General features: G+C 48.5%; 6 protein-coding genes across 6 annotated transcripts; 2 read left to right on the top strand and 4 right to left on the bottom strand.

Moving 5' to 3' along the window:
- Positions 1–2886: 2886 nt before the first annotated feature.
- GIQ15_04929 (uncharacterized protein) lies at positions 2887–4880 on the bottom strand (the record flags this gene model as incomplete). Its single annotated transcript, XM_033552346.1, has 6 exons — positions 2887–3343; positions 3424–3888; positions 3950–4098; positions 4165–4206; positions 4268–4469; positions 4528–4880. The coding sequence occupies 6 exons, from the start codon at positions 4878–4880 to the stop codon at positions 2887–2889; spliced, it is 1668 nt and encodes a 555-aa protein (XP_033406076.1).
- A 955-nt stretch (positions 4881–5835) lies between these two features.
- Positions 5836–8304, bottom strand: GIQ15_04928 (ATP-dependent RNA helicase DBP4; the record flags this gene model as incomplete). Its single annotated transcript, XM_033552345.1, has 1 exon — positions 5836–8304. One exon carries the CDS (start codon positions 8302–8304, stop codon positions 5836–5838), a length of 2469 nt encoding a protein of 822 aa, XP_033406075.1.
- Positions 8305–8534: 230 nt separating this feature from the next.
- On the top strand, positions 8535–9332 carry GIQ15_04927 (uncharacterized protein; the record flags this gene model as incomplete). The annotated part of the gene is made up of 3 exons (XM_033552344.1): positions 8535–8609; positions 8666–8709; positions 8789–9332. The coding sequence occupies 3 exons, from the start codon at positions 8535–8537 to the stop codon at positions 9330–9332; spliced, it is 663 nt and encodes a 220-aa protein (XP_033406074.1).
- Positions 9333–9997: 665 nt separating this feature from the next.
- Positions 9998–11854, bottom strand: GIQ15_04926 (multidrug and toxin extrusion protein 2; the record flags this gene model as incomplete). Its single annotated transcript, XM_033552343.1, has 2 exons — positions 9998–10804; positions 10859–11854. 2 exons carry the CDS (start codon positions 11852–11854, stop codon positions 9998–10000), a joined length of 1803 nt encoding a protein of 600 aa, XP_033406073.1.
- Positions 11855–12320: 466 nt separating this feature from the next.
- On the top strand, positions 12321–12915 carry GIQ15_04925 (uncharacterized protein; the record flags this gene model as incomplete). The annotated part of the gene is made up of 2 exons (XM_033552342.1): positions 12321–12421; positions 12498–12915. The coding sequence occupies 2 exons, from the start codon at positions 12321–12323 to the stop codon at positions 12913–12915; spliced, it is 519 nt and encodes a 172-aa protein (XP_033406072.1).
- Positions 12916–13411: 496 nt separating this feature from the next.
- Positions 13412–14350, bottom strand: GIQ15_04924 (uncharacterized protein; the record flags this gene model as incomplete). The annotated part of the gene is made up of 3 exons (XM_033552341.1): positions 13412–13647; positions 13706–14059; positions 14137–14350. The coding sequence occupies 3 exons, from the start codon at positions 14348–14350 to the stop codon at positions 13412–13414; spliced, it is 804 nt and encodes a 267-aa protein (XP_033406071.1).
- Between the last annotated feature and the right edge of the window lie 1136 nt (positions 14351–15486).

Raw genomic sequence — 15486 nt, 5'->3', positions numbered from 1 at the left:
TTGAACTCAATACCTAGTCAACTCTGTCCTGGGATGTTTTTCTCTTTTTCGATTGGCAACAGTTTTGAGAATTGTAACAGACGTCATCTTTGATCCATCAACAACGTACATACACCCTACGGAAAGCACATCCGTGAAGTTTAACCTGGTTCCATTCGACCTGTTCTAATCCGCCATATTTTTGCCCTACATTATACCCACGCTCTGCCTCATCAAACTCTTTCTTTTTACGACCTCGACCACCAATCGAGGATATAAGAAAGTAGTCAAGGCCGGGGGGGTTATCTAGCACTGCTTCCTACCAAAGATTCACCGTCCGTAAATAGCGTTGGCTGGGTCTCGCTGCACTGTGGCCCTGCATCCGCCGATATACATCAGACACTCGCATCGACTACCTCTTTCCCCGACGTCAGCATAACTTCTCGACGGCCTGTGCAAGCTACTTGGCTGGTTCGTTCGCCGTTCAGGCGCCAGAGTTGAACAGTTTCTCCTAGATCGGAAATTTTGACCGCTATGGTTAATGAAAGTCGGGTTTTAAACACCAGAGACATATCTCGCAGTTAACACGTTTGCCCGGCAGAACTTGAACAACTAAATCGGCAGTTTCGATTACCTCCTGTTCATTAAATTGCGGATTTACCGAGACCTAAGGTCCCTACACTCCAGAAATATACCTAATGCAGTGCCTACCCTCTGCCCGATTCTTCCCTAACGACTCATTCGGACAAGCCCACCGCTCTGGGTCAGATCCACTAAGATTTTCTTTAAGTCTCAGTGTGTCGGACGCACGTTATCAGAGCAGCTGTCGGAGTCCATATCTTTCCCCGCCTATGTCAGGCTCTCCACCTCCAGAATACAGATCTGACCCATCCCATGGCTTGAGACACTCAGGGCGGTCCATTTCGCCACCATCAAACCTGAAGTTTCCCGAATCGCACCATGATTATCAAGGCCACCATGTGAGTAGAGGGCAGGGTATAGATCGTGTGGTTAGCGACCCGAGGCAGCCCCCGATGGCAACTCAGTCAGTTCAGCACTACGGGCTTCCACCAGTGAATGACATCCGCCCACCACACTTACTTCCAGCATTTGGGGCACCCACGACCATATCTCCAAGGACGACAACCCTCCCACCTCGATCAACTCGCCGAGCGAAAGCGCACGTTGCGTCTGCTTGTGTCAATTGCAAGAGAAAACATTTAGGATGCGATTCAGCGCGGCCGTGCCGACGATGCGTCGTTGCAGGAAAAGAGGTGAGTTTTACTAAATAATTAGTGTATTCAACCTCCGTAAATATATGTGTCAACTAATCGACCTTGGTTTATAGGAATCATGCGTGGACGTTACGCATAAGCGACGTGGCCGACCACCTTTAAAAGCTGAGGAAGGCCCTATTCGAACTTACGAATCAACTTATGGACAGCCAGGCATATTGCGAGTATCGCAACATTCTTCTGGTACTCTGGGGCCTGTTCGGGGGCATAAGCGAACCCCTTCGTCAAGAGAAATCAGACCAAGTACGGACTTCAACCATTCTAGGTCTCTGGGTGAGGGTGAGGCAGAACGGAGAATAGGGTCGAGCCCCACAACCGCTATGCAACCTCCATTATGGACCCCTCCGATATTACCATCTCCATCACCCTTTGCCCAAGCTAGCTTGTCTTCGAGGCGGCCGGTCTCTAGTGGCCAACAACCAGCAACCCAGGCGCCGAGTCACGATTATCAGGCGCGGGAGAATCAAATACAAAGGCCGATGGGCCGCATGTCACCAATGCACTCATTCCCCGGAGAAGGACCCCGATCTTCTTGTTCGCCGCACATGTCCTATAAACCGCGGAGTCCGACCGACTCGTCCTACTTCTCAAGTCCCGGGCCATCCAGTAACTGGCCTGCTAGTTACCCGACCACAGACCAAGGATTGGCCTCCTTTAAGTTGCCTCCAATTCTCTCAAGAGCTAGCTCTGATATTCCTCCACCGAAAGATGTACCAGCACCCAGACGATTCCCTTCATTGCCATGGTTGGAAACAGAACAACGGCATCAGACAGCACCAGACCGAGTTGTCTCAACATCTGATTCTTCTAATCCCATTTCACCATACCGCCGTAGCTCTGCTCTGAGCGGCTCCACCCACGTTTCACCCACATCCCCAATATCACTCCCTCCTTTACGAACCACAGGGTTACAGAAACCACCGGCTGATCAACTACAAACTCCAATAGAAGATAGCCAGAAGGAAGAAGAAGCCCGCCCCGCCAAGCGCCTGAGAATGGAATTGGGCGAAATGGTTAATGATTAATATGATTGCTTCGAACTGTAACCCCTATCATCATTTTTCCTCTGAATTTCCCGTCAATCTAATTATCCATCATCTCTTTGATTTTCTTTTATCCTTGTCACGTTAGGTTTTAGGTTTTTTGTTGCTTTTGGTTTTTTTTTGTCTTTGGGTTTTCCTTTTTTTTGCAATACCATTTATGTCTTTTCTTTTACTTTGTGTCAGTCTATACCCAACGCGCATGAACGAGGAAAGAAGCATTTGGATTTTATGATAAAGAGATACCTATAGCTTGTTTTAATACCTGAATTGTGTTTGATATGCTATTTAGCCCTCCCTTTCTGTTCCCATCTATGTAGAGATACAGATCATGGCTCTCCTTATATGTACATACTCATCCTTAGTTAGGTTTCTTTAGTTAGGTCTTCTAATGTCTATGATGACTCTAATATATACAATACAATTATCAAACAGCAGAGTGTGATTTAGAAGCCCCCGGGTATCAAATAAGAGAAGCGGTATTAGAACGTCATGTAATTTCCAACGATAATGTCCAAATATGTACGGCGTGGTTATATAAAAAGCAAAATAAAATGTAAAATGTTAAAAAATCACAAAAACACCCATTGTCCGGCCCTCTTTAATTTACCCTGCCATTTATTCGAGCCATCGTCTACCTCCACGGCAGTAGATGCGCCTCCCAAGTCTGCTGCGCCCGCCACGCGGGCCTCTTCATATCTATCGGTAAGCAAATCCATCTCTTCCAGCTTGACAAGTTTAGATTTCTTCACGACAAACTTCCAGACTAAGTACATTAGCAATAGGACTGGTATCTGGATATAAAAGCTGACAAAGTCAACCGGTTTAAATTCGGGGCTAAAGCATGACCAGCCTTGAACTAGGATGAGAAGCCCGTTAAGGCCGATTGATAGGATGGGTCCCCAAGGGTATGTCCAGTTTTTGAAGGGGAGGAGATGTTCGAGATTTTGCACGCGGACGGCATTGCGGAAACGGAGGGAGGAGTATCCAATGGCCATCCAGGAGAGTTGATTGGATACGCCAACGATACTGCAAAAGAGTTAGCACTGTCTATTGGAGGGGAGGAGGAGGCGGGAATATGATATATTCGTGAATATCGAGAAACTTACTTCTGTAGCCAAGTCCACAGCTGCCCAGCTCCGATATAACTTGCTCCAAAGCAAAGCCCACTTATGGCAGACGTGCCTATGACAGCAATCCACGGGGTCTTCCATCGATTAAGCTTTCCAAAAATAGCAGGGCCGTGTCCATTCACGGCGAGGGTATAAAGCAATCTCGTGCCAGCGAACAGTGCATGGTTACCAGCTGAGAGGACGCTAGTTACGATGACAGCGTTGATGAAGCTGCCTGCGATACGGCTGCCTGCCTGCTGGAAGACGATGGTGAACGGAGAGGTTCTGGAGTCCTTGGTGGTAAGGCCTGGGAAGTCATATGGGACGTTCAAGCCAATCATGAGGATGGCGAGGATGTAGAAGATCAGGATTCGCCAGAAGACGTTGCGAATTACTTTTGGCATGTTGCGGGTGGGGTCCTTGGTCTCTCCAGCCGTGATAGCGATGGATTCAGTTCCTCCGCTGACCGAGATATTAGCATTTAAAATAGATATATGATATGCTTGGTGTAACTGCAACTCACTATGCGAATGAGGCCGTGACGAATACGGAGGCAAAGCCACCAATTCCGCCAACGAAGGGGGCATCTCCTTTATTGAAAAGGCTGCCGCCAATATACTTATGATCCACATTCCCGCCGCAGTTGACGACGATTCCAAGAATGATGAAAATCTGTATTGTACTCTGTTAGTTAACCTGACCGTATTGGCTGTTGACCGAAGCCATAGGGACACTTACAACTATCGTGACAACTTTAAGTAAACTAAGCCAGTATTCCATCTATTCAGCCAGGCGAGTTAGCTGGGTGGTATCTGATAATGGGGGTGGGTTGAATCCATACTTCACCGTATGCTCGAACTGATACGATGTTCAGTCCGACCAATATAAAAAGAAAGATCAAGCTGAATGCCCATCCGGGAAAATTATCGGTCCAGTACTTCAGGAGAAGCTGCAAGGCTACTAGATCTGCGGCCGTTGCAACCGCATCGTTGAACCAGTAGTTCCAGGTCAGCGCGAAGCCAAAGGCATCGTCCACGAAACGTCTGCAGGACGGTCAGCATATATACGTTAAAATCTTCCAGATGGCAAAGGAAGTCATACCCAGCATATGTACAGAAAGACCCAGCAATCGGGATGAACGTCGCCATTTCACCGAGTGATAACATGGTGACAAAGACAATTGCTCCGACGATGGAGTAGGATATCAACATCGACCCAGGGCCACCGGTAGCCAGCGACTTTCCAGTCCCCAGGAAGAGACCAGTGCCAATCGTGCCCGCGATCGCAATCATCTGGACCTGGCGAGCAGAGAGCTGGCGGGCGAGTTTGTCGGATACAACCAGGGGAGCGCCATCTGATTTCTCCTGCTGCTCTGGAGACATCGACTTTTCCACATCGCGCGTTTCGTAGCCGACAGGCTGGTTGATTTCATCCTGAACCCCAGAGGACACCATCTTGTCTCTTGTGTATCTTGTTTGCGCAGAAATGAACTATCCGGACGAGCCTGAAGCTCAGCCGGGTAAATGTGCGTTTTATATATTAACGCCAGCAGCTCGCAAAAGTCGATATCAGACAGAAGTCACAGAACACGGCACTCGCGCTCAACTCTCGATCAATGCATATCAAGTCGATAAAGGTTGACGAGCCTACAGAAACGTCTAAAGGCGAAGTTACATTACCCGCAGGTGGCGGAAAATCTCGATGCTTTTATTGCGTGCTGCCCTGGTCCTCCTCCGCCATTCAAGCTCCAGCGAAGACTCCAGCAAAGAGACGCAGCATCCATGGATCCGAAGCTTACAGGCGGGAAGTTTCTATTATTAAGCCAAGAGCCAGCAGAGATGTGTTTATATACTTAGCTGCTCGGCTTCGGCTTGGCCAGTATAGAAACGAAGCGGGACGCGGCTCGACTCTGGGGTAGATGCAGCGCAGAGTCGAATGGCTGCTCGAGCATCAATAATGACAGCTAAAGAGTTGCATCCTTGCGTCTTTGCTGGTCACCGGAAGTCATCCAGCAGGTCCCTTCGCCCAGGCGCTGTGTCAGGGGTGCTGGCTTCGGACTGACATCTCGTACAATCCTGGTCGATAAAGCAAGTCCTGGCCATTCAGCTGGCTTCTTCGTCCGCACCCCCGCAAAGAATGCGATGTAACGGCGGAGAATATTGGCATGGGAAGGGGCTTACTGCTAACTACCGAAGAGGATCGAGCCCGGAGGTCTGGTTACGACGGATGGATGATATCATATACCTCATCCGATTGACGGAGAATACACTGGCAGACCGATATAGACGAGCTTAGAAGCGAGCCGGATTGTTCTATTTACTAATAAATACTCGTATGCATCGCGGGATACCAGAATGAAGCATCGTGAATACCAAAATACAAGAATAAAAGCAAAGAGAAAGGCAGCCATCACCCAAGCAAGCCACTTGCAAACGCTTCCAGGTCCTCCAGCGTTTGCACCTCAGCCGGCTCGTTGAACGTGATCTTGGTATTCTTCCTTGGTCCATTGCTAGCTTCTTCTTCATCATCTCGTCGGAATTTCTTTTGTTTCTTGCTCGGAGGTTGGATTTTGACGTCTTCCATTTCACCGTCGGGAATGTCATCTTCCCCTCCTTCTTCCCCTTCAAAGGGCGCAAGGACAGCCACTGGTCCGGCGCCCTCTTCCTCGGCCGCTGCCTCTCGTTCTGCCCTGGCTCTCTCTCGTCGCTGTTCCTTTTTCTCCCGCTTCTTCTGTTTCGCAATCTCCTTGTCGCGAACATCTGCCAGCCGCGCCCGTTCGGTCTCAAGCTCAAGGAACTTGGCTCGCTGTGCCTCAGCATCACCTCTCTTCTTGAAGTCGTCTTCATCCTCCAGCTCGTAGATCTCATGGGCGTTGCCGTCGTCATCGTAAACAAGTTTCTTACCGGGGCTTTTGTATTTGAGAAGCTTCTTTCTCGATTGAAGTAGCTTCTCTCGTCGATTGGAGTCGATAAGAAGTGGATCTTTACCAGCAATTTGCACTGCTAGAACTCCCCCGGCAACCTTCTTTACTTGCATACCAGTATCAGAGTCTTTCGTAGTCGGGTCATCAACTTCCTCTTCGACGTCGTATCTCCGCTTAACGGCAAGAAAATCTTCATCAGCATCGGCTGTAGCATTGCCTGTCTTGCTGCTGTTCCCGGCCTCTGTATCTTCGTAAATAAGTTTGGTATAATGTTCCGTGAAAACGTCCTGATTTCTCCTCTCGAACATCCTATCATACTTGGTCCGCACTTCCGGCTCCTTGGATTTCTTCTTTTTGCTTTCAGTGTTTCCGTCCTCACCCTCCCCATCTTCATCTTCATCTTCATCATCGCTTGACACAAGCTGAAGGTGTCGCGGCGCATTTTTCCTTGACTTAGTATCCTCTCCCTTGATAAATTTAATGCGTGGTGCTCCAGGAAGGCCCAGACTCGCTGCAAACTCCTCCAGGGGTAGCGCTTTCACGTCAAATACCTCCTTGTCCTTTTGGATATGTATTGATTTAACATACGATGTAAACGCCTTTTGGCCGAGGTACTTGAGCTGCGGGTCTTTAAAACACATATTTTGCAATTGGTGTTTTATGCTCTGTTGCTTGTTTGCTCGGATGTTTATCCTCTCGATCGGTATCTTTTTCTGTTCCAGACGTGACAACATGCCTATTTCCTCACTGGGCTCTAGGAAGAGCACAGCCCGTCCGTCTCGTTCGTATCTTGCTGTTCGACCGACTCGGTGTATATAGGTGTCAGAATCTTCAGGGCAATCAAGCTGAATGACCCAGTCGACAGCCGGGAAGTCGAGACCTCTTGCAACGACATCGGTAGCGAATAGACATGAATTTTTTGACGTGGAAAATTTATGTGTGATGTCCACTCGCGCACCCTGCTTTTGTCGGCCATGAAGATGCAGAAGCGGTATACCTGGCTGCATATGTCTGAACGCCTCGTAAACAAATCGGACTTCTTTACTCGAGGAAAAGAATACGATAATTTTGGATTTCAAACTGCTTCGAAGGAAACTCCACAGGGTATCTAACTTGTCTGGCAGCGGCGTCACAACGTAGTGCTGCTGTAAGGTTGATGGCGTCGCGCTCGTAGCAGCTTCATGAACCGAAATGTATTCTGGATCCTGTAAACTCAGTCGTGCAAGGTCTGACACTTTCTTCGTCTGCGTGGCGCTGAACAGCATTGTCTGCCGTTCTTTCGGAAGATGCTCAACAATGGCATCTACCGTGCTTTGAAAACCCATGTCCATGATCCGATCTGCTTCGTCTAGTACTAACATTTGTATATTATCCGTTTCGAACGCCGCCGTCTGGTCCATATGCTGTAGCATACGGCCAGGAGTGCACACAAGGATGTTCATCCTCCCCAAACGCTCTCGTTCTTCCTGCAGACTTTTCCCTCCGATCACAAGTCCAGCCGAGAAGGTATGATGTCGACCAATTTTCCGCAAAACTTCAAATATCTGAATTGCCAGTTCGCGAGTTGGTGATAATATCAAGGCCCCCAGCCCATCGTATTCCGTCCATTGTTTGCGATATAGGTTTTCCAGAATAGGGACAAGGAATGCCAGTGTTTTCCCGCTTCCTGTTTTGGCAGCGCCGAGGATGTCTCGTCCACGTAGCGCATGCGAGATCGCGCGAGATTGGATATCCGTCAGAGTCTTAAAATGCGAAGCAGACAGTCCTAGCCTCGTCGCTTCGGAGAGCGGTAGTTCGGTGAAGCTTTCAATTGGAGCTTTAGGATCGAGGTCTGCAACTCGTTGTTTGAGAGTTGCGATATCATCCTCATTTCGTTTTCGTTTCAGGGTTCTGGGATTCTGGCGGGGGGCTTTCGATGAAGCCTTTCCGTTCCGCGACGACTGATCCCTCGCCATTTTGGATGGAATGCTGAATTTATTCGTCCTCCTTCACTTCTATCTTCACTTTTTGCTTCATCAAAAACTTTTTACCTTTTTTGGTGAACAGCTTAGTCATCTTATCGATAAAGCGCGTGCTCTTGGAAGGTATCAAACCGAATCAACCCGAGTCAAGTTAATCGCATTTAACGGCCTAAACAGAAGAATCAAAGCTATAGTCAGATATCGGTTATAGCAAGGTGAGAACAATGGCGGCGGAGGACGAGCTTGAAGCGCTTGATTCGCTCAACTCTCTGGAAAAGGAAGCTTCTGAGTTCAACAAGGTAAGGCTATCCGGGCGCTTCGAGATAGCCATAGCTAATTAATGGACCACGGCTAGGATGCGGAGATCGATCGCATAAGAAATGCTTTTCAATTAGATGCGTACGTGATTTACCGCTTAATTTCTTTGGCTACCGCTTTATCTCTGCTTAAAATTAAACGGAAGCTAACAACCTGATAGCTATGCAGTCCTCGACCTCCAACCTGGCGTCCCAGACTCTGATATAAAAGTCCAGTATCGAAAAATATCTCTCCTCATCCATCCTGACAAAACCTCCAACCCAGCCGCCCCCGATGCTTTCGATCGTCTAAAGAAAGCGCAAACAGCACTACTTGACGAAAAGCAGCGGGCGCACCTCGATGAATGCATAGCAGATGCACGACGATTGCTGATAAGAGAACACAAATATAACCTAGACTCTCCGGAGCTCAAAACGGAAGCATTTAAGAAAGAATGGAGAAAGAAGACGGTATATGTGTTGTTGGAGGAAGAAGCGAGACGGAGAAGGCAGTTGAAGGGTAGGATGCAGGAAGAAGGAAGGGAGAAGCAGAAAGAGGAAGAGGAATTGGAGGCGAGGAAGAGGAAAAGGGACGATGAGAAGGCATGGGAAGAGACGAGGGATACACGTATTGGAAGCTGGAGGGATTGGCAGAAGGGCAGGAAAGGTGGTGATAAAGGTGATGGGTCAGGAAAGAAGAAGAAGAAAATGAAAGTATTGGGATAGGTGGATGCATTGGGTTACTGCGGCTGGGTTTCTCTTTTTACGGGGGCTGCTTCCGGGGTCATATGGCCTCTATATTGGAGTTTCATGGTGCTGCTGTTAGATTTTTTATTCTACCTATTGAGAAAATTTTCTCATATATTTCCATAGATATGCCTGTTACGGGCAATACAAGTTGATAAACATGTTTCATTAAAACCTTTTGAGGCGTCGAAGGCTGGAGGTCGGTATTTGGAGTTGGTATAATATTGGATATAGCATAATAAACTGGTTAGACGCCACCTTCCTGGAACTCGTGCCTTGTGTTACTACTAAAATATATATGGGGCCATCTTTAGCTTGCCTGAAGAGTTCATGTTAGTTTGTACCACTGGCCGCTAATAATGGGCATTGCTATAGACTAATCCTCCCAACTTAAAGACCTTTTTTCCACCAAAGGAGAAACCGGCCACGCCAAAAACAAGCAAAAATACATCAAATAAGTACATGGGTAGTACAAGATGTAAGCTATAAATACATATTGTATATATATAGCATCCAAAAGAGGAAGTATCAAAACATATGTAATAGTTGATACAAAGTAGGGTGAGAAAGGACTAGAGGAGAATGCCAGTGCATATGAGGACCTTTTTAAGGTTAAGGAATAAGATGGCATAGTAGATACCATATTAGACCTCTTCGTTTCGCTTCTGGGCTTCAATAACCGAGCGCTCCCAGTCGGTCTGCGTCAAGAATATACTTTCCACCAGCCCAACAAGGAAGAGGCCTACGGCAACACCACCCCATAGGCCCCAGAGACCCCAGCCGAGTCCAAATGCGGTACCCATACTAATGGGAAGCGCTACAACATAGTAGCAGAAAAGCTGGGTATATCCTCCAATAGACTGTCTTCCAAGACCACGGAGGATACCGTTGCAATTGGTTGCAAAGGCATCGAAGAGCTGGAATGAAGCACAAAGTGGAAGGACGGCGGCGATGATTTCGATCACATCTTCGTCGGAAGTAAATAGGGCAGGAATATAGAAGCGGAGGGTCGATAGGAGAATAACGTTAATGATACCCACAACAATGGCTGCGGCCATGTTGACTTTTGCGGCAACGCGAGCTGCGTCTGTGAGCGAGGCGCCGATAAGATTGGCGATTCGGGTGCTTCCGGCGATGGATAGAGGAAAGGGGATTTGGAACATGATGCCAGCAATATTTGCTAGTACTGACTGGGCAGCAAGGGTAGTTGTGCCCAAGTATGCAGCAGCGAGGGTGAGGATCTCAAACGCGAGGACTTCTGCTTCCATCATAAGGAAGCCAGGGAGAGCGAGTCGAACCATAGGGCCCCAGTTTTCAAAGGCTCGATAGCTGAATCCATTCCAGCATTCTCTACCGGCAAAGTAATAGATGTAAATGAACAAGAGGGCTGGGAGGAGATTATCAGTGACAACGACCGCGATAGGAGCACCGACGAAACCCCATCCGAATTTCTAGTGTAAAACGTTAGTTAGGAGCAACGAGCAAGATGATAGAGGAGGTAATACCCAAACGAAACACCAGTTCAAAAACGCGTTGATGGGAGCACCGATCAGGAGAACATAGAGGGATGCAGAAAATAAACCTTGGGCCTGCACGTATCTCTTCGTAGCCTCAAAGAGCGCATATCCGGGAGCTCCAATGATGGCCACCTTCAAGTAGAGCCCAGCAAGACTAGCAACTTCCTTGTCAGGAATAATGGCTTTCAAAACATGGTCGGCAAAGAACCACAAGACAGAAATTGGTATGCTCATGACCCAGAGAAAGCAGACCATTCTCTGCGTCTGGAGGCCGACGAGTTTCTTATTTCCCGACCCATACGCCTGTGCGCAAAGAGTGTCTAAACTAGTTGCAAGACCTTGATAGACTGCATAGCCGCTGATATTTGCTGTCATACTAGCCAAGCTGACTGCAGCTAGCTCAACTTTTCCCAGGTGTCCCACAGTGAAGATACTGGCGACAGTAAGGGAGTATTGGAGGATAAAGGTAAGTATCAATGGAGCACTGTATTCCACCAGGACCTTTGACTCTCTCGCCCATGAGGTCTGGATCAATCCCGCCATTACGGCATCCTCCCACTTCTGGTCAATGGAATCAGCAGCCGAATCGATAGCTCCATCGGCCCCGTTAGCAGCAGGTTGCGCGCTCTCCAAGAGTGAGGTCGCCTCAGTCGGACCGGTAGTAAACACCGCAGCTTCGTGGTTCGTGGATGACTTCAATGTACGTCTATTTGCATTTGGTGACCCGGATAGTATGGCATTATCCTCCAGCAAAGCTCGCTCTTCTTCTCGTGCTCGCACTCGTTCGGCATTGGTCAGGTTATCCGCCTCGTGGGTATGCGGGACGACAGTTCCTCGAGGGCCGCCCATCGTGAAGAAGCTGGGCCTCCTATATGAACCTGCCAGGGAGTGAGAATTACTGGTCGTCCTGGCCAGCGGGGAACCGCCCTCGATATCATCATCACCGATGGCCCGCGAGGGGATATTCTTCGGCGGAGACGGCATCCTGATGACCTCCGGCTGCAATTGACTGCTCGATGATGCGTATCAGTGACGGTCAAACGAAATCATACCAGCAGCCGCACGGCCAGAGGATCAGTTTTATTCGTCAGCTTGCGCAAAAGCAATTATCCAAAGTCTCCGGCCCAGCAAGATGAAAAGTTGCACAAGGGCGTACGAGACATCTGGTGTGCCCACAGCTCCCCTGTTCGCAATCCCGGTCGTCCCAGTCGATATCGAAATATTTACTTCGTAAGTTGGTTTCTTCTTCTTCTTTTGTCGAAGGAAGAGCGGAACCCGAATGGGGCAAGTACAAGCCAAGTCACGTGTGGAGGATCTCGTGACCACCGGATCGGGAAGAAGAAGAAGAAGAGAAGAAGAAGAAGAAGAAAAGAAGAAAACAACCTGAAGAGAGCGATGTTCGAGACCCGGATGCGAAGATAGAGTGATAGAAGAGTATAGGATCAGGACCATGCCGCACGCCCCAGACACAGATATCGAGGATGAGGCTTCCACCCATCCCTACAACCGGATATCAAACCCGCTCAGCATCAAACCGGTGAACGTCACCAAGTTCGTATCCCACGATATATCGACCCCTACCACCCTGTTTCATATGCTATTTGGCAGCGAACTAATAGAGTTACAGGCAGCTCGCGTCTAAAAAACGGGTCGTCTTCACACAACCTATCTTCGGATCTCTGCTGCTCGACAACAACGCATCTGATGCCCGCGACCACTGTGCCAACGAGCGCACTTTTCTAGCATGGCTTCGGCTGTCCATGTACCTCTCGATCGTATCGAGTGCCATCGTCCTGTCGTTCCATCTCCGCGCCCAGCCTACCGCGTTAGAACGTCACTATGCACTTCCCCTTGGGATACTGTTTTGGGTTCTGTCTATTGGGACTATAATCAGCGGGGTTGCAAACTACATCCATACCCTGGCCAAGTATAGCCGTCGTGCTGCCTTGGTTCAGAGCGGCTGGAAGACACAGGTGATTTTCTGCATCGTTGCGACCGTTATTATCGGGACCTGTATACTCTTCTTGAGTACTAACAGCAGGTAAGACCCACGCTCGTGGATGCTATGCTCGTTGATTCCACGACTCATCTGAACCTCGCAATCGATGAAGTACTAATTTTATATATACAGGACAATGTCAACTTAGCTTCTTCCGGTTGCCGGAGTCAGGATGGTTATATTCGGTTTATACGGCATTGCATTGCTCATTTTCGCTTGATACCCCTTGGTTCACCACCCTAATTTGCATTATACCATATCATTTTGGGAGCAGGAACAGGTTTTCGGAAGGACACGTTACTCGCTCACTCTTTTTATTTCTCTCAGCGTTTGACTGCTATTACATTTCAGCGTATTTAGTAAAGGTTTGTGGCTATATCATTCTTTTCGGGCATATTTTAATCAAATAAGTAATAAACAGAAATTATAGCATTGACATATATCTAGCTAGTATCTTCCATATTCATAGGAGTGAACAAAAATAACCCGAACATTATTCTTTAGAGCCCGAACCTTCGTATTCAATATATTTCTCCCTCAAACTACATTCTACATATCTTGTCGTCGTTGACATATTTCTTGAACGACTCAGAACCAAAGTTCTCCCACCACTCAAACAGCTTGTCGTCACAGATAAGCTTGAACCATGGAGTAAACTTGGCACTGGGGTCCTTGAACATCGTCTTCAGCTCTTCAGGTGTAACATATTTGACATCACGGACTTCGTTGGGGTTGGGGTTAAGGTCGACGTCGGCCTTGATAAAGAGGATGTAGTCAACTACGTCGCGGTGTTAGCTCCCGTACGCCAGCCGAGTCTCAAAGGTAGAGCTACTCACTCTCATGTTCACCCCATTTCCCATCTCCGCCGCTAGGGGCTAGATAGTGAATCCTGGTAAGGAACTCGAACTTATCCGCAGGAACCTGAGCTTCCTTTATTCCCAGCTCTTGGTCCAGTTTCCTTCGTGCAGCAGAGCGCGCGCCTTTCACAGCCTCATTTAACCCCGATCCAGTCGTCTCCATCTCACTAGAGATGGCAAGCGGGTGAGAGCAGCAGGTATTGGTCCATAGATCCGGGAACGTGATTTTCTCCGTGGCACGCTGCTGGAGGAGAAGACGGTTTTTCGAGTCAAATAGGAAGACAGAGAATGCGCGATGAAGCAGTCCGCGACTGATGTTTGTCATTAAATGACCTAAAAAAGAGACGGAGTTAGTTTGCTCATAATTGTAGTATGCTGAACGAGTTCAACGTTGGTGGACTGTAACTGACAAGTCTTCTTGCTCCCAGATGCAATCGGCTTGTCATCATTGTCCAGGACGATGCACATCTCGTCCATCAATTTGACTTGATCCTCATCGTAGCCATCGAGCTCTCCCCCCACCCTTGCAGAGGTCGTACCACCAAACTGCGTGTCGACATCGGGGAATAACTTCACAACGTTCTCTGCCGTGATGGCCTCGGTTACACTTGTGGCGGTGGTCATGGTGACAGCACTGTGTTGGCGCTGCCTGGATTCGGGTTAAAAACCGGAGGAGTCGAGGGATCAGGCCGATGAGATGGACTCGGATTATGCGGACACCGTGAACGGGGGCTGGTAATGGCTGTCTCCGAAATGCGTATGCAGGCAGGAATCAATAACAGTCGACGCTAATATATAATCAAGGCCGTAGATGCGAAATTGTCGAGGGGATGCTGAAGAAGTCGGGCGCAAAATTGAGCGGCGTTGATATTGAAATAGGTGGGGTAGCCCGGCGGATCAGATTAAAATCCTATTTCCTGGTCAACATTCGGCCTCATCCCACCAATACTCCCGCGCAAACTGTTGGATCGCGATGTATCTGTCATGAGCTCATTTCAAAAGTGTCAAGACGCCTGGTAAGGGCTATCTTGAACTTGCGGGCATCCTGGTCCGGAGGTCAAGCTCGGCTCCAGGATCTGTTAGCTTCCGACCCCAACGGCGGCAAGGGGGAGCTTCCAATTGACTTGATCTGCTCAGGGACAGCCCCCAGTACGATTTACGATCATAGACAGCATAAGCTAGGTCCTTGCCATGAACTCCTAGAGGAGAGCTGCTTTGCAATACATGGTTCAGGGGTACGCGCTGGACCCCTCGGGCTAATTTTCAGTTCTATACGAATGCAACATTCCGCTGAGATGCATCCTATATGAGTTGCATGCCCTTCACGGAAGCAAGCAGATGTGAAAACGCGAGCTGGGCGTTGGTGACCACCAGTCTTGCACGTACGATGCATGGGAGGGATCCTTGCTACGTACATCATGCTGCAATTGACTCTTCAGGGCCTTGCAAATGTCGCCAGGTTTGTATAATCAACTGTCGCTGGAAAAATTTAACTGCTTCCTAGATTTAGAAAAACACTCGCCCCATACGTCGATAGCAAGATACGATTCCGAGCCAACACCGAGAGGCCGATGCATATCATTGACCTCCGATTGTCCAACCGTCCAGCCTTCTCGACGGCTGGAGTAGTTACTGCTAGTTCGCGTTGCTGCATATCTGAGGCCAGAGGAACAAACGGAGAGCCGATCTACAGACAAGTACCAATTTCAATCGAGGCTGTTATCCTGGGTTTACCGGTAGATGACTGCATTCTGAATCAG

This window comes from Arthroderma uncinatum, assembly GCF_011692745.1.
Source record: "Arthroderma uncinatum strain CBS 119779 chromosome Unknown scaffold3, whole genome shotgun sequence".
NCBI lineage: Eukaryota > Fungi > Ascomycota > Eurotiomycetes > Onygenales > Arthrodermataceae > Arthroderma > Arthroderma uncinatum.
The sequence above is the reverse complement of the archived record's forward strand: the minus strand, read 5'-3'. Positions and strand labels throughout refer to the sequence as shown.